The sequence below is a fragment of the Peromyscus maniculatus genome, chromosome 16, assembly GCF_049852395.1.
Source record: "Peromyscus maniculatus bairdii isolate BWxNUB_F1_BW_parent chromosome 16, HU_Pman_BW_mat_3.1, whole genome shotgun sequence".
NCBI lineage: Eukaryota > Metazoa > Chordata > Mammalia > Rodentia > Cricetidae > Peromyscus > Peromyscus maniculatus.
This window is the reverse complement of record NC_134867.1, coordinates 52,770,260-52,786,995: the sequence shown is the minus strand read 5'-3', so window position 1 is coordinate 52,786,995 and position 16,736 is coordinate 52,770,260. Positions and strand designations below refer to the sequence as shown.

Sequence of the window (16,736 nt, the reverse complement as noted above, 5' to 3'; positions counted from 1 at the left end):
AGGGGGGGCTGGCTCCCAGTGCGCCTGCGCCGCAGCGGGGCGGGGCGGGGCAAAGGCTCCTGCGGCGGCCGCGTGCGCGTGGGGCTCTGCGGTCTTCCTCTCCGCGCACAGGTCAGTGCTTGGCGCTTCCCCAGCCCGGGAGGCCGGGGAGGAGGTGTGGGCTTCGGCCGGGGCCCGCAGGTGTTAGGCGGGTCGTCGCAGCACCCAGGACAAAACACTCCTGACCCCTGCCTGGTTGGAGTCGGGGCGTTAGTGGTAGCGGCCAAGATGCATGAAGTCACCCCTGAGCTTGGGAATTGGAAGACGTGGCTCGCAAAGGTCAGCACCACTTTGCCCAATGGAATCGAACGGGGACGCAACCGCTTTCGTAATTGATAGTATGCTGGATCTCATACATGTGTACGATGTGTTTTGATCATGTCCACCACCACCCCCCAGTCGTCCCCTCGAATTCCTAGGCCTACGCCTCTCCCGTGTCCCCCTCCCAATTTAATGGCTTTTATATAAAACACTGAGCCCACTTAGTGCTGCCCTTAGGCACACGGCAGATAATTCTTAAAGATAAGTGCCCAATAACGGTAGCTGCCTTGTGTGTTTCATTTTAAAAATGTAGTTGACACCTGTGCCCTAGCACACTATTATCACTGAACACAAGGTACAAACACAGAAACCTGTTTCGAGGAGAGACAAAAATCTCCTTTATTGCCTTCTGATATCATTGTTATCTAATATGCATTGCATTGGTTTGCCACATTCACTGTTTGCCATTCCTAGTAGAGGGATATTTGCCCATTTTCAGCTGTATTAGGAGCTAGCATAATGCCTAGCATCTCGTAAGAACCCAGTTCATAACTGTTGTGTGAATTAATAAAAACACAAGGTACGTAAGTGATGTTAAATGCCACGAGAAAGTAGAAAATGGAGAGGGAATGGGTGGGTGTTAGGTGTATTAAGTGAAGCCATTGAGGACTTTGAAGCAAAGATCTGAAGGAGGCTAGGGAGGGACCCTTGCAAATCTTTGGGAGGAGAGCCTGAGGACAGGTAAGTGTGAAGACCCAGAGATGCCCAGGGGGCCTAGAGCGGAATCAGCAAGAAAAGGGATGAGCTATAAGGGAATGTCACAGTGATGCAAAGGGCTGGGAATACCTCTGCAGGCTGTCTTAGGGCCGCCAGCTCTTATTGTTAATGTAAAGCCGTCTTCAGATTTGACCCTGGAAAAAGACGTGGTTCTAGTTAAGGTCTCAGAATTTTGCTAGCGTCCATTGAGAATAATCTATAGGAGTCTGAGAATGGAAGCCGGAGGACTGGCATGCCGTTACCTTCCTTGTGAAAAGCTGCCTGAAGAGAAAACAGCTCCTGTGGTAGAGAGCTTGCCTAGCAAGCGCAAGGCCCTAGGTTCGGTCCTCAGCTCCAGGAAAAAAAAAAAAAAAAAAAGAGAAGACAGCTCAAGGGAGAAAGGGCTTGCTACTCGGCTTCAGTCCATCATGGCAGATGAGGCATGGTGGCAGGAGCTGGTCACATTCCTTGGCAGCTAGAAAGCAGAGTAATCAAAGCTGGCGTAGGTCTTCTTGCCTCGGTTAACCTACTCTACAAAGTCTCACAGACTTAGTCAAGGGTGTGCCCCTATGGGGATTCTGAATCTCGTCACCTCAACCATCATAAACAGGTAAAGGGCGATTATAAGGATGGGTGGGAAAGACAGAAACTTGGGCCAGATGGTAGAAGAATTCGTGCAGAGTACCGGTCAAAAGAGGCCAGTGGGATTTACTGACAGATTGAGCATGGAGACTGAGAAGTTAAAGGAAATTCCAGGTTTCCGGCTTAGCAGCGATGAAGATATGATTGGCACATGAATGGGGAAGGGCGTGGTTTGAATGATTTTGGGGAAGAGTCCGGATTGGATGCTCTGTTTTCAACCACGTTACATTTTTGGTGCTCAGAGTGATTTAGAGATCAATATGTGCTACTCATCTGTGATGGCGTATAAAACCATGGGGTTGGCCAAGGACACCAAGAGACTGACTAGGAAGAAAAGTGAGTGGCCCAGAGACTGAGTCCTGATGTATCACGTTCTTGAATGGATGAGGAACCAGCAAAAGAGATCGAGGAGAGGAAACCAGTCAATGTGATATTCTAGAAGCCAAATGAAAAGGTGCTTCAAGGATTAGGGAGTGAGTTCCAGGGGATCCAATGCCACCTTCTGACCTCCATGGGTACCAGGTGTGCACGTAATGCACAGATACATGCAGGCAAACACTTATGCCCATAATATGATAAAAAATTTCAAAGAGGGTGGATTGATCAATGGGCACAGCAGCAATGGATTACAGGCTGATGATGGCTGACATCTTGTAGATGTTTTGATTTCTATTTTGTTAGTGAAAGAGGAAGTGAGGTCATCACTGAGAATGAGAAACTAGGAGGAGCCCTGAAAATTCAAGGTGAGATCATAAGCTTTTTAGACTCTGTATTGATAAGAGAAAAATTAGCTTTAATAACATAACCCCTTCTTACAGGGGTTTTATAGGTAACTAAGGTAGCGGTAAGAAGATGGTTCTTGTAATAAGGAGAGCCTGGGTGACTTTTGTCTTTATTTAGAGATGGGGGAGGGGGAATTCACAGGCATGCCGCAGCATGTGGAGGTCAGTCGGAGGGCAACCCCCGCAGGATCCAATTCTCTCTTACCCTGTGGGTTTTGGGGATTGAACTTGGGCCATCAGGCTTAACAGCAGGCATGTTTACCCACTGAACCACTGAAGTTTGCCCTGGCATGTCCTTTCGCCTCTAGACTTCAGTGTCCCCGTGTGGGAAATGTCCTCCGGGGCTACTGTGAGAAAAAACAGAGCATTTAGAATGGAGAGGGCACTGGAACATCATGTCTAAGTTTTTCACTATTCTTCCTTCACCCATTAGCAGACATGTTTCTGAATCACACACCTGATCACATGATTCTGTTATTTCAAAGCCTGGGCTTCCCCACCTGTGGAACCTGTAGGACCATTTAACGTGACATTTAGTATCTGGCCACTTTTTCATCCTTACCTCAGCCCATTTCTCCCTCAGCTGAAGTCATAGCCTGTTTGTTAGATAAATAATACTGTGTACCTGGCCTGTTTGCTTTGCTGATCTCTCTCCCTTTTCGTGAACCATTGCAAATATCACCCCTGAGTCTGGCACCCTCCTCACTCCAGGGCCTCCCTTGTCAAGACCACATAGCATTCTGTGGTCTGTCATAGTCTGTCACCTTGGCTGGACTGTGAGTTATAAAGTCTCGATGACATCGATGCTTGTATCTTTGGCACCTAATTTTTCTTTTTCTTTTTTTTTTTTAATTTTTTTTATTTTATTTTACAATACTATTCAGTACCACATAACAGCCACAGATTCCCTTGTTCTCTCCCTTCCTGCCCCCCTCCCCTTCCCCCCAGCCCACTCCCCATTCCCACCTCCTCCAGATCAAGGTCTCCCTCAGGACTGAGATCGACCTGATAGACTCAGTCCAGGCAGGTCCAGTCCCCTCCTCCCAGAGTGAGCCAAGCGTCCCTGCATAAGTCCCAGGTTTCAAACAGCCAACTCATGCAACGAGCCCAGGACCCGGTACCACTGCTGAGATGCCTCCCAAACAGATCAAGCCAATCGACTGTCTCACCTATTCAGAGGGCCTGATCCAGTTGGGGGCCCCTCAGTCTTTGGTTCATAGTTCATGTGTTTCCATTTGTTTGGCTATTTGTCCTTGTGCCCTCAGTCTTTGGTTCATAGTTCATGTGTTTCCATTTGTTTGGCTATTTGTCCTTGTGCTTTATCCAACCTTGGTTTCAACAATTCTCGCTCATATAAACCCTCCTCTTTCTCACTAATTAGACTCCCAGCGCTCCGCCCAGGCCCTAGCTGTGGATGTCTGCATCCAGATTCCTCAATCTTTGGATGGGGTTTCTGGCACAACTATTAGGGTGATTGGCCATCCCATCACCAGAGTAGGTCAGTCCCGGCTGTCTCTCGGCCATTGCCAGCAGTCTTTTGTGGGGGTATCTTTGTGGATTTCTGTGGGCCTCTTTAGCACTTTGTTTCTTCCTTGGCACCTAATTTTTTAAAAATGTCATCACTTACTGTAGGTTTGCTTGTAAAAGAAGGTGCTATTTTATATTGTAGGAGGTGCGGGGGAATCACACCTAACAGCCCACTTCCTTGGGGCTGTGTGTGCGTGCCTGTCTGATATGCCTGACCCCACTTCTTGTGCCCAGCCCCAGAATGAATAGCACCTTCCCCCTTAAAAGATGGAAGCCATTTCAGTCTTTCTGGGAGCTTTTCCTGTAGAACTGACTGAGCTCTTTCTGTTTGCTCGGTGTTTTGGACCCAACTCCATGGTTTGGGCTCTTCATGGCATTGTGATGAAAAGGAAAAAATTCGGGCTTGGAGAGATGGCTCAGAGGTTAAGAGCCCTGGCTGCTCTTCTAGAGGACCTGGGTTCAATTCCCAGCAACCACATGGTGGCTCACAACCATCTAAAGTGGGATCTGATGCCATCTTCTGGCATAAAGTCATACATGCAGATAGAACACTCATATACATAGAATAAATAAATAAATCTTTAAAAGAAAGAAAGAAAGAAAGGAAAGGAAAGGAAAGGAAAAAAATGCCCGTCTTCTCCAAGGGCTAGAATATGTTGGCAGGAGTTCTTGGCCTTGTATGCACCCGTGGCCTCGGCTAGTTTATGTTTTGTTGGTTGGTTTGGTTTGGTTTGGTTTTTGGAACTCAGTCTGTAGACCAAGCTGGCCTCAAACTCACAGAGATCCTCCTGCCTCTGCCTCCTGACTAGTTGATGTTTTAATTATAAAGGTTGAAAAAAGGAATGTGTAAGTATGGATTGGTGTGTGTGTGTGTGTGTGTGTGTGTGTGTGCGCGCGCGCGCATGCATATATGTGGGGTTGGGGGTGTTGGTTTTGTTTGGGTTTTTTTTTTTTGTTGTTTGGTTGGTTTTGTTTTTAAGAGAGGGTCTCCATATGTATCGCTTGACTGGCTTGGAACTCAACTATGTAGAGTAGGCTAGCCTTGAACTCACCTGCCTCTGCCTCCCAAGTACTGGGACTAAAGACATGCACCATCACACCCAACTGTTTTTAAATATTTGATATTACAAAATGATGAAAAGTTTCCATAACTTTTTCTCTTTTAACATCTTTGTTATTGAGAGTAGATTTATAATGTTATTTATTTATTTTTTATTTAACTTTATTTTATGTGCATTGGTGTGAAGGTGTCAGATCCCCTGGAACTGGAGTTACAGACAGTTGTGAGCTGCCATGTGGGTGCTGGGAATTGAACCCAGATCCTCTGGAAGAGCAGTCAGTGGCCTTAACCGCTGAGCCATCTCTTCAGCCCCGATTTATACTTTTATAATCTTCCAGAAAGAGGCCAAATAATGACCAGAGAGAGAGAGAGAGAGAGAGAGAGAGAGAGAGAGAGAGAGAGAGAGAGAGAGTCTTTTGCAAGACTGAGAAAACCAGGGCTTCATTTATTATAAATAAGTACTCTACCACCAAACTGGCCTTAGCCATATATGTACATATGTGTGTATGTGTCCTCTGCAAGACCAAGTGCTGGACCTGGTGTAGGTGGCACGAGGCTTTAGTCCCAGCACTCAGGAGGCAGAGGCCAGCAGATCTTTATGTGTCTGAGGCCAGTCTGGTCTACATAGTGAGTTCCAGGCCAGCCAGGACTGCATATTATGAGATCCTGTCTCAGAAAACAAACAGAAAAGAACACATGTTCAGGGCTGGAGAGATGGCCCAGCGGTTAAGAGCACTGGCTGCTCTTCCAGAGGACCTGGGTTCAATTCCCAGCAACCACATGGTGGCTCACAACCGTCTGTAACTGCAGTTCCAAGAAGTCTAACAACCCTCACACAGAACACATGTAGGCAAAACACCAATGCACATAAAACAAATCATTTAAAAAAGAAAGAACACGTGCTCTTAACTGCTTAGCAGTCACTCTAGCCCATGCTGTATAAATCTTTAACAGAAATATGTTTCCTAAGGAAATATATGTGTATTATAAACATTTTTTTAAACCCAACCTGACTTTTTAACTCTTTTGATTTCAGCCTGAGATGTGGTCATGCCAGCCAGACTTCTCCAAACCCTGGCCTCTCTACACAGTGCATCATCCAAGGCACATCGGTGCAAGAGACTTTCTCAGCTTCCTTTAAAACCGCTTACGGAATCTGAACGTACAGCATGCCACAACACCCTGAAAATACAGCGACATTTAGGTTCATTCTTTCCTAGTGTACCAGCTGAGAGTTTGAACAAGCCGAAGATCCTGGAAATAAGCCGGATGATCTCAAACGCAAGCAGACCCTTTCCATTAACTGCTGTCCATTGTCGGGATGGAAAAGCACACCTACCAACCATGCGCCCCTTTGGGACTCCCAGGATAGAGACCCATAAACCAGATCTCTTATGTTCTAAGTGGTTTATAAAAACAGTAAAAAGGCATTACTCTATATCAACCGAAACACTTGTTCCAAAAGACCTTCCACAGATCAAGAGGCCCCTGAAGGCATCCCGGACGCGTCAGCCATCCAGGACCAACCTTCCAGACCTATCTGTGAATGAGGTAAAGCCCAGTAGTTCTGTGACCCCCGAGTGCATCGGTCCTTGTGTGCCCTCTGAACCGGCATGTGTTGCGCCATACCCTCCTGCTAACGTAGGAGAACTGGGCAGCCAGCTTAGAGTGCCGTACTAGACCTTTGAAGCCTAACACAGCCAAACCAACAAAAAGACCATGCAACTGTTAGTTGCCCGTATCAAGTGTGGTACTAAAGGTCCCAGTCATGGTGTGGGAGGGTTAGTTAGGCCAGGGAGAACTAGAAAAGAAGCCTCCAGCCAGGCCAGCCAGGCATACAACTGAGGAAAAGAGCTGGTTTTCGTTGCTGTTGTTGCTAGTTTATTTTTTTTTTTTAAGAATTGAACCAGAAATGCACCGGAAGTTAAAAAGATTCACCTGCCAACCAGCAGGTGTTTGTTCCTAGCCTCTGGTGACTGCTTAAAGGTAGAGAGAGGATGCCGCAAGGCAGGAAGGAAGCAGTGATGGCTTTTGCTGTTTTACCCTCTGCAAGTACAAGCTTTTCTTTGTTTTGATTTTTTGTCACTGTTAAGGGGTTTCTGGGTTGTTGTTTTTTTTTTTTTTTTTCAGATGCAGTTGGCATTGTCCTCCAAGCTATAAACAGTTTAGGGTCAGGCGTTAGTTAACTTTGTATCTTGAATGATATCTTCAGCCATGCCTTGTACTTACATGTGTACTAAATCAAAAAAAAAAGAGGCAGAGAGATGTCTATAGCGTTTTGTGCATGGTGGTGCACATACCCATAGTGGATCCAGCTGAGGAGGCTGGAACAGCTGGATCATCTGAGCCTAGGCATCAGAAGCCAGCCTGCACACTTTAGCAATATCCTGTTTACAAAGAAAAGAATGTATGTGTTCAAACCTTGGTTGGCCTCCTAAATCTACAGAACAGCCAGAATGTCTGTCTGTCCTCAGACTTGAGAGGGTGGACCTGGGGCATGATTCATTTTGACGGGGCTTGTTTTTACTGAGCTGCTGACAGATTTTGAAAAGACAAACTTTGACAGGCGTGGTAGCACCCCAGGGCTCAGAAGGCTGAGACAGGAGGATCAAGTTTGAGGCCAGCCTGGGCTATGTAGTGAGACCCAGTTTCAAAAGAAAAAGAAAGTACAAGCCAAGGCCATGTCTTTAATCCCAGCACTCAGGAGACTAAGGCAGTCAGATCTCTGAGTTCAAGTCCAGCCTGGTATATGTAGTAGGTCCCCTCCCAGCCAAGGCTAAATAGCAAGACCTTGTGTCTAAAAAAGGGAAGAAAGAAGAGCCGTGCCAAGGGTGGACATGGTCGCTGGGCAGTGGAGGGACTTGATGAAAGGCTTGTGTTGGGTCCTGGTTTGGCTTCCCTCCTCCCAATGCCTCTTCCCAGACTGTAACAAATGGAGGCGTCGGCAGAAGAGGCCTCCTCCCCAGCCCTGGGGTGCTCTGCGAGTTAACTCACCTGCCAGCCTTTTTCCTTCCTCCGGAGAGGTGGAGCTGAAGGTTGCAGACCTCGAGTCCGAGTTTGTGTTCCCAGCATCCAGTCCCTATCATGAATCCAGCCAGAGCCCACGAGTTACCTCAGTAGAGTAAACACAGCATTCCTTTCCCGCTAAAATTTGCAGAGGATGTGGGATGTGTGCCAGGAACAAGAAGGCAGGGACCCAAGTGATGCTCCAGTGTCCCGTGTCACCGGGAAAGGCACTGGCTTCAGCTCTCCTGGGAGCTAAGGATAAAGGCCGACTACAGGTTTCCCCTGCCCCAGGGTCAGTGAGAGAGAAGCACCATCCCACTGCACACCGGTCATGCTGCAGGGGTGAGGCCCTCCAAAGAGGGGTCAGGATTGCTAGCCCCATCTGCTGGAGCGAGCGGCTTCCAGAGCCAAAGAAACAAAACGTGTTGAAGTAGACTGCATTTGTTTGTCTTGTTTTACGTTTTAAAATAGATGTGAGTGAGAGGCCTAATCCAGTAACTGTTTCAGACAGCTTTGGTTGCCTATTTAGGAACAGGTTCCCATCCCCCAACCTGAATTATGCTTCAACATAGGTAAATTTAACTAACACTTTAAAATAAATAAGATAAGCTGTGAAAAGCTAGAAAGGACTGTATGAAAATGAAAGCTGCTTACAAAGTAGTGTTACCTTTAATAGGCCCAAAACCGAAAACAAAACAACAACCAAAGACAGCCTACTTCATGGATTACTTTACCCTTCTAAGTGAGCTTAAGTGAAACAATAGCAAAACAAGATGTCAGAAAGAGTCTATTTATAAAACATCTGAGGTAATACACACACCCTTAATCCCAGCCTTGGGAAACAGAGGCAGGTGGATTGAGTTTGAGTCTAACCTGGTCTACTGAGCTAGTTCCAGGACAGGTCCTGGAACTGGTGCTGTCACCAAAAACAAAAAGAAAAGAAAAAGCAAGAAAGCTTGCGAGGTGTATATTAACAGAAGCAGCCCACAGCTGTACATACAGGAGTCCAGGCAGGCCACGTTACCCTGAACTAAGTGTTCTCAGAAGCGTGGGTAAGGACCGGGGAAACGGGCTCGCCAGCATGGGGGAGGACAGCTTACAGCAAAGACTTAGCCTAAGGAACGCCTTATGTCTGAAGACATTCTTCATCTAAGCTTAGAGTACATTTTCTCATGGAAATGGTCATGGAGTAACTTGCTGCACCTTATCCTTTGAGAGGTTTGCATTTTATCACAGAGGGGACAGGCCAGGCACATAAACAAAGCAGGCAGAAGAGGTAGGGACCGCCTCACCTAGAGACATCCACCCTAGCCGGGCATGCCCAGGTCTTGCCTGTGGTCAGGGATGCTAGGGAGTCTGTGGAGTCCCTCCATTTGTGTTGACAGGTCACATTTTAGAAATGCTACAAGCCGGCGATGGTGCCCCGTGCCTGTAATCCCAGCACATGAGAGGCACAGCCAGGCAGATCTCTGAGTTTGAGGCCAGCCTGGGTTACAGAAATGCTACAGTTAGAGCTGGGTGTAGTGGCGTACACCTTTAACTCCCTGCACTCGGGAAGCAGAGGCAGGAAGATCTTGGAGTTGGAGGCCTACATAGAGTTCCAAGATGGCCAGGGCTATATAGAGAGATCTTGTCTTAAAAAGAGGAGGAGGAGGAAGAGGAGGAGGGAGTAGGGTTTCACTTTCAGGGTTGCCCTGTCGGCTTTTTTGACTAGCAGAAGCAGGCTCTTTTCTGACTCGAGTGGAAATTTGCCTCCGTGTAACTCATTCCTCTTTGTGCTCACTGAACTCCATGTGCACCACTGAGGTTCCACAGCACACTCTGGAGGGCTGTGTTTGCAGGGTAGAGTTCCCCCGCGGAATCCAGCTGCCGCTGCAGGTGCTTGAGGCCTCTGGTGACCTCAGTCCTCTGCTCCTCCCTAAACAGGACCTGATGCAGTGCACAGCGTTTGCAACAGCAGATGAGTATCACCTGGGAAGCCTGTCGCAAGAGCTGACCTCCTGTGGCTATGTGGAAGTGACGAGCCTGCCCAGAGGTACTGCTGCCCTAACCCAGGACCAAGCATTTATGCTGTGTGTGTGGTGGTGGTCCGGGTGTACATTTGTTCCCAGTGGTGTGCATTATGAAAGTGGTCTCAGAGGTCTGTAGTCAAGGGATACAGTTAAATATACCTGTAGAGAGTTTGTGGATTAAGATTTATTTATTTATTATGTATACAGTGTTCTGTGGATTAAGATTTATTTATTTATTATGTATACAGTGTTCTGCCTGCATGTGTACCTGCAGGCCAGAAGAGGGCGCCAGATCTCATTACAGATGGTTGTGATATACAGATGGTTGTGAGCCACCAGCCACCATGCGGTTGCTGGGAATTGAACTCAGGACCTCTGGAAGAGCAGTCGGTGCTCTTAACCACTGAGCCATCTCTCCAGCCCGAGTTTGTGGGTTAAAATGAATATGCTTTACTTCTCTTTATGGGCTCACTGCCATTCGAGAAGATGAGAGGATGTGTGTGTTGGCTTCCTGTTGCTGTGTTAAATGCCTGCAGCAACTGTGACGTCAAACAGGAAAGGGTGATGGGAACTCCCGTCAGGAGAGTTCAGTCACAGTCCGTTCCCCATCGTGTGAGGGTCTGTGTCGAGCAGCACATCCTGGTACAGAACACGTGGCAGGGAAGCTGCTCCGCACAGTGATGAGGGTCCTTTTCAAGGGTGCACATCCCATGAGCTGTCTTCCCTCAGTAGGCCGCCCCTTTAAAAGCTGCAGTGCCTCCTCCCAGCATGGTGAGCCGGGACCGATCCTTTAACACTCAGGCCAAACCACTGCTCCACACTGCTGCTTTACTGTCATTTGAAAGCTATTCCAGCCACTGCTGGGCACACGCCTTTAACCCAGCACTTGTGAGGCAGGGGTGGGCAGATCTATGAGTTCGAGGCCCACCTGGTCTATGGTGCAAGTCAAGGACAGCCAGGGCTACCCAGAGAAAATGTCTTGGTGAAAAATATTTTACACACATGGACCTCACAAATAACAGTGACAATAATTGATTTAAAAAAAAAATTTCCAGCCTGGACTACCAAGTGAGTCCCAGGAAAGGCGCAAAGCTACACAGAGAAACCCTGTCTCAAAAAAAAAAAAAAAAAAAAAAAATTAAGCTATTTAGAAAGCCATGATATTGACAGGACCTGGGAGAGTCTTGAAAAGAAATTATTAGCCTAATACTTTTAAATTAACAAGATTAAAGCAAAAGTTGAACACATAATTATAAGAAAGAAAACTGACTTAGTATTTTAGGAAGGTGGGAAGGACTCAGATTCATCTGGCCCCAGCCAGAGGTGGCGGTGACACCATTGATCCTACAGTTAAGAGGCAGAGGAGGTCGGCTCTCTGGGAGTTCAAGGCCAGTGTCTGTCTGTGTAGAGTTTCTGGACAGCCAAGGCTACATAGAGACCATGACTCAAAAACCAAAAAAACAAGACTCGCTGGCCCCATAAGGGGTCGGAATGCCATGCGTTTTCATTGTTTATTGTATGAACAGACTGTATTTGATGGCACCAGTTGATTTAGAAGAACCAAGCTCGATGGTCTGTGGAGACACACACTCAGCACTCAGGAGGCAGAGACAGGTGGATCTCTGAGTTCAAGGCCAGCCAGGAGTACACAGAGAAACCCTGTCTCAAAAACCAAAAAAAGAGAGCAAAGCTCTGCCCTGAACCCCTGAGATGAAAAATTGGTCAGGGCAGCCATGACTGACGCTGAAGACTGCCACTGGTATGGCTCTGCAGCTTTTCATGTCCTTCAGGGTACTCTGGGCTGCACAGGTAAACTGCCCTGTTAGTACAAAGTTCTCAGGGACTTGGGAATACGCTCCAAACGGTTGTTTAGGGGTTTTGTGTGGCTGTCGAAATCCTGCCAGGAATCCTGAAGCTTTGAGGATCCTGATGTTAGAAACCCAGTGTGGGGACTTGTTTGTCTCATGTCAGCACTCGAGAGGTTGAGGAGGACGAGTGGAAAGCCACGCTGGGTTATGGCAAGACATGGTCTCAAACACATAAAGATTAAAAAAAGGGAAATTGTAAATAGCTGTACAAATTAGTAACAATGTCTTAATTGGGATATATTGTTTAAAATTTGCATTATAGAAGATATGCATATAAGAACTATTACTATACTAATATGTAAAACAAATAATGATGAATATTGATACATTCAACAGTATTTAAAAGATTAAAAATGGCCGGGCGTTGGTGGCGCACGCCTTTAATCCCAGCACTCGGGAGGCAGAGGCAGGCGGATCTCTGAGTTTGAGGCCAGCCTGGGCTACCAAGTGAGTTCCCAGGAAAGGCACAAAGCTACACAGAGAAACCCTGTCTCAAAAAACCAAAAAAAAAAAAAAAAAAAGATTAAAAATGTTATGGATAAGTAATTATAATGGTAGTTTTCATGATTAACCTTGAAATTAGCTAAATTTTTAAATTGTCACACTTTTTTCATTGTACATTTATCTATTGTCCAAACTTTACACAATTTAATTTAAAATTCATGGGGTGGGGGGTGTAGATCAGTTGTTAGTGTTTGCATACACACAGCCCTGGCTTTGATCACCAGCATCACTAAAACCAAGCGTGCTGCTGCGCACATATAACCCCAGGAGGTTTGGGGCAGAGACACCAGAAAGATGTTCAAGGTTGTCATTAGTTCCATACTGAGTTGGAGCCAACCTGAAGTGTGTGAAACCTTGTCTAAATAAGTATAAGAATTTTAAGAGGCATTTAAAGAAATAACATTAATTTATACATTTTAAAATTAACTTTGTAGAAAGACATTTAATTCCTGACATAGTTGTATAGAACCTAAAATTGTAATATTCATCTAACTGGACTACTGGCTACTGAATCAAAAATCAGTGTGAATGAGCAGTTGTAGATAACATTGCCAATATTACAGGTTGTAGAATGTTCTAGGGACATTTCTTACCTTCATTTCGTTTTCTAGGACTTTTTTAAAATTGTCATTATTTGTATGGATGTTTTGCTTGTATGTATGTCTGTACATCATGTGCATGCCTGGTATCTTACAGAGTCCAGAGAGGTGCTGGGTCCCCTGAAACTGAGGTACAGTTGGCTGTGAGCCACTGTGTGGGTGCTCAGAACTGAACCTGGATCCTCTGCAGGAATAGCAGTGCTCTTAACCTCTGAGCCACCTCTCCAGCCCTCTATGATTTATGTTTATTGTATATGTGTCTTTGTGTGCATGCACATGTGTGTGCCAGAAGAGGGCATTTGAGCACCTGGAAATGAAGTTACAGGTGGTTAGGAGCCACCCAGCGTGGGTTTTGGGAACAGAACTCAGGTCCTTTGCAAGAAGAGCAAACGCTCCTTACCACTGAGCAGTCTCTCAAGACTCTATTTTGGTTTAGGTGGTTGGTTGGTTGTTTGGTTGTTTGGTTGTTTGGTTGGTTCTCTCTGTAGCCCTGGCTGTCCTGGAACTAGCTCTGTAGACCAGGCTGGCCTCAAACTCAGAAATCCGCCTGCCTCTTCCTCCCAAGGCTGTGACTAAAGGCGTGCGCCACCACTGCTCAGCCCATTTTTGCATCTTAAAACCCTTCTTCAGTCTTCAGTGGGAAGTTGATAATGGTGCTGTGGAGCGTTCTGGATTGTGAAGTGATCTAAGAACAGATTACATGTACAGGCTGCTTTCAGCAGGCAGTTTATGTCACCTTGAGACACAGCCTTGACTGACGTTTTCAATCACAGATGCAGCAAATATTTTGGTGATGGGTGTGGAGAACGCTGCAAAGGAAGGTGACCCCGGAACAATATTCCTCTTCAGGTAAGACAGGATGGACATGGCTTTGGGAAGAGGGCTGCGCCCAGATGACTGGAGTCTTGGGTGGGCCTGCCTCCCCTGGGATCTTTCTGGGCCAGTGCATTTGAATCTGTCATCTGATTCTGACTGCATCTTGGAGAGTTTGTCAGGGTTAAATCTCCTGGTAGGTCATCTTTTTTTTAATATGTATTTTATGTATTTATTTTATTTTGTGTGTATGAGTTTTTGCCTCCATATGTATCTGTATACCATGTGCATGCCTGCCTGAGGAGGCTAGAAGAGGGTATTGGATCCCCTGCGACTAGAGTTACATCTGGTTGTAAGTTGACGTTTGGGTGCTAGGATTGAATGTGGGTCCTCTGGAAGAGCAATAAGTTCTCTTAACTGAACTCTCTCCAGCCCCGGAAGAGCAACTTATAAAATGAAAAACAATTTTTTTTTTTTTGAGACAGGGTTTCTCTGTGTATCTCTGGCTATCCTGGAACTCACTTTGTAGACCAGGCTGGCCTTGAACTCACAGAGATCCGCCTGGCTCTGCCTCCCAAGTGCTGGGAGTAAAGGAGTACGCCACCACCACCCAGCTAAAATGAAAATTTTTAATACGAGTAAATCATCGTTGCCCGACCTGTCTTTCACTGAATATGCAAGCGGGGTACAGCAGCCCCGTCACCATCCCTACGAGAGTCCACACCTTCGGGCCTTCGCTTGCCTTCCGTAGCATTTCAGCTGAGATTTTAGCCGGCCTTGGCCATGCCAGATACCTCAGAGAGGGGCCCGGGTTCACACAGTCTTAGCCTTTTAAAGAGTAGAAAGACAGGACAGTGGGGCTAGCAGCCATGTGAAATACCTGCTGTCCCCTTACAGCCAAGAAAAGGAGGGTCAGGTGCACTGGGGAATGACCCATAGTCAGGACAAGTAAGTGACGGAACAGAAGGGTGGACGTCCAGAAGACTGTAAACTAAGCCCGATGTGGTGGTTCACACCCATAATCCCGGCGGCCTGGAGGCTGAGGCGGCCTGGGCTGCAGAGTGAACAGTAAGAATGCTAAACTGCAGGTCGCTCACACATGGCGGCTCGTGTCTGTAGCTCCAGATACTCAAGCAAGCGTCTTACTAACCAACCAAATATTTCCTTCCCCTGCATTCTCAGTGTGCTCTAGAGCAGTGGTTCTCAAACTGTAGGCTGTGACCCCTCGGGTCAACCCTTTCACAGGGGTCACCTAAGATCATCAGAAAACACAGGTAGTTATGATACATAACAGTAGTACAAATTATGAGGGAGAAATGAAAATAATCTCATGGTTGGGGGTCACCACAACATGAGAACTGTATGAAAGGGTTGCAGCGTTAGGAAGGTTGAGAACCACTGCTCTACAGGCGACCCAAACATGGCTTTCAGTATGTCTCTGAAGAATGTTTTCTCAGGGCCGGGGAAGTAGCTCAGCAGTTAAAAGCACTTGCTGTTCTTGTAGAGGACCTGGGTTCAGTTCTCAGCACCTATCTTGGTGGTCTGTACCTCCAGTTGCAGGGAATCTGTCACCCTCATGTCTGTGGGCACCGGGCACCCCACAGTGCATACACACATGGAGGCAAAGTAAAATACTAAATCTAAAAAGAACGTGTTCTCCCTTTGCCGAGGTTGACTCTCCTGTTCTTTGAATCAGGGAAGGAGCTACTGTGTTCTGGAATGTGAAAGACAAGACTGTAAGTACAGTATAAGCATGTGGAACTCTAGTTTCTGAGAATAATTTGTCACTCGTACCCAGCAATCTGAAAACTGGGGTGCAGGGACATACTGTCATCCACAGTTGCTTTTCTGGGCGTCACACAGTGTTTATCCCATCGCTTTCATCTTCCAAAATATAATGACTTTCAATTATTTATAAATTTTCTACACATGATACAGTTGAATTAAAAGAGTAGCTCCAAGTACAACCAGTGAACTATTGGTGCTTGGTCAAGTACGTTGTAAGCCATGTACATGTCTGTCATCCCAGAACTCATGAGGTGGAGGCAGGATTGTGAGATAGAGGTCAGTACCTGAGCCACAAAACCTGCCTCCAAAAAGAAAAGAGAACAATCTGGGCATGGTTACACATGCTTATGATCACAGCACTTGGGTAATGAAGGCCGAAGATGGGTTACAATGGGAGGCCAGTCTCCTGGTTACGGGAAAGAAACCATGTCTTTAAAGAAAAAAAAAATATACGGCCGGGCGGTGGTGGCACACGCCTTTAATCCCAGCACTCGGGAGGCAGAGTCAGGTGGATCGCTGTGAGTTTGAGGCCAGCCTAGTCTCCAAAGCGAGATCCAGGACAGGCACAAAGCCACACAGAGAAACCCTGTCTCGAAAAACCAAAAAAGAAAGAAAAAAAAAAAAAAAGCCTGCCCCAAACCATACCCCTTGTCTGCTGAACTCCTTTCTCACCCGAAATCTACTCCTCAGAGGTAACCATGAATAATCTCAGTGCATACATCTCCTTCTGTGTGTTTTCAGGGTCACTGAAAGGAAGGAGCCACACACATCGTAGGGAAGGAAAAGGGCGGGGGTTAAAGTAAATGCACCAAAGTGCCTGTCCGACTGTTGTAAAGACAGGAAAGGCTGATAACAGGCCTCGCTTCTACGAGCACTCATGAATATTTCGATCCAAAAAGGAAAAGCTGTTTGGGAGAGCAGTTTAGCAGAACTGTAAGCACGAATGCCTGTGTCCTCTTCCCTACCCCTTCTTGGCGGGGCTGACAGTAGTCACACTTGAGCATGCTAGGCCTCTGCCCTAGAGCCTCTCAGCAGTTCTTCTAGAACTACCTCACGGCAGGAAGGTGGTGCCGCGGGAC

At 46.7% G+C, this 16,736-nt stretch overlaps 1 protein-coding gene across 10 annotated transcripts in view; it reads left to right on the top strand.

The window, feature by feature from the left end:
* The first annotated feature begins 13 nt into the window (after positions 1-13).
* The window catches only part of Rmnd1 (required for meiotic nuclear division 1 homolog), a 31,119-nt gene continuing 14,396 nt past the window's right edge, over positions 14-16,736 (top strand). For 3 of the 10 annotated variants that reach the window (XR_013045122.1, XM_076552822.1, XM_076552823.1), the window contains exons 1-5: positions 118-318; positions 6,104-6,618; positions 10,000-10,108; positions 13,830-13,905; positions 15,566-15,605. Coding sequence is in view for 6 of the 10 variants with exons in the window: in XM_076552822.1 (XP_076408937.1) it covers positions 6,118-6,618; positions 10,000-10,108; positions 13,830-13,905; positions 15,566-15,605 (726 nt within the window). In the remaining 4 variants the exon portion in view is untranslated. Of the gene's footprint in view, positions 319-2,379; positions 2,442-6,103; positions 6,619-9,999; positions 10,109-13,829; positions 13,906-15,539; positions 15,606-16,736 lie in introns of all 10 variants that reach the window. The other 7 variants (XR_013045124.1, XR_013045125.1, XM_076552821.1 and 4 more) reach the window with 6 other exon arrangements.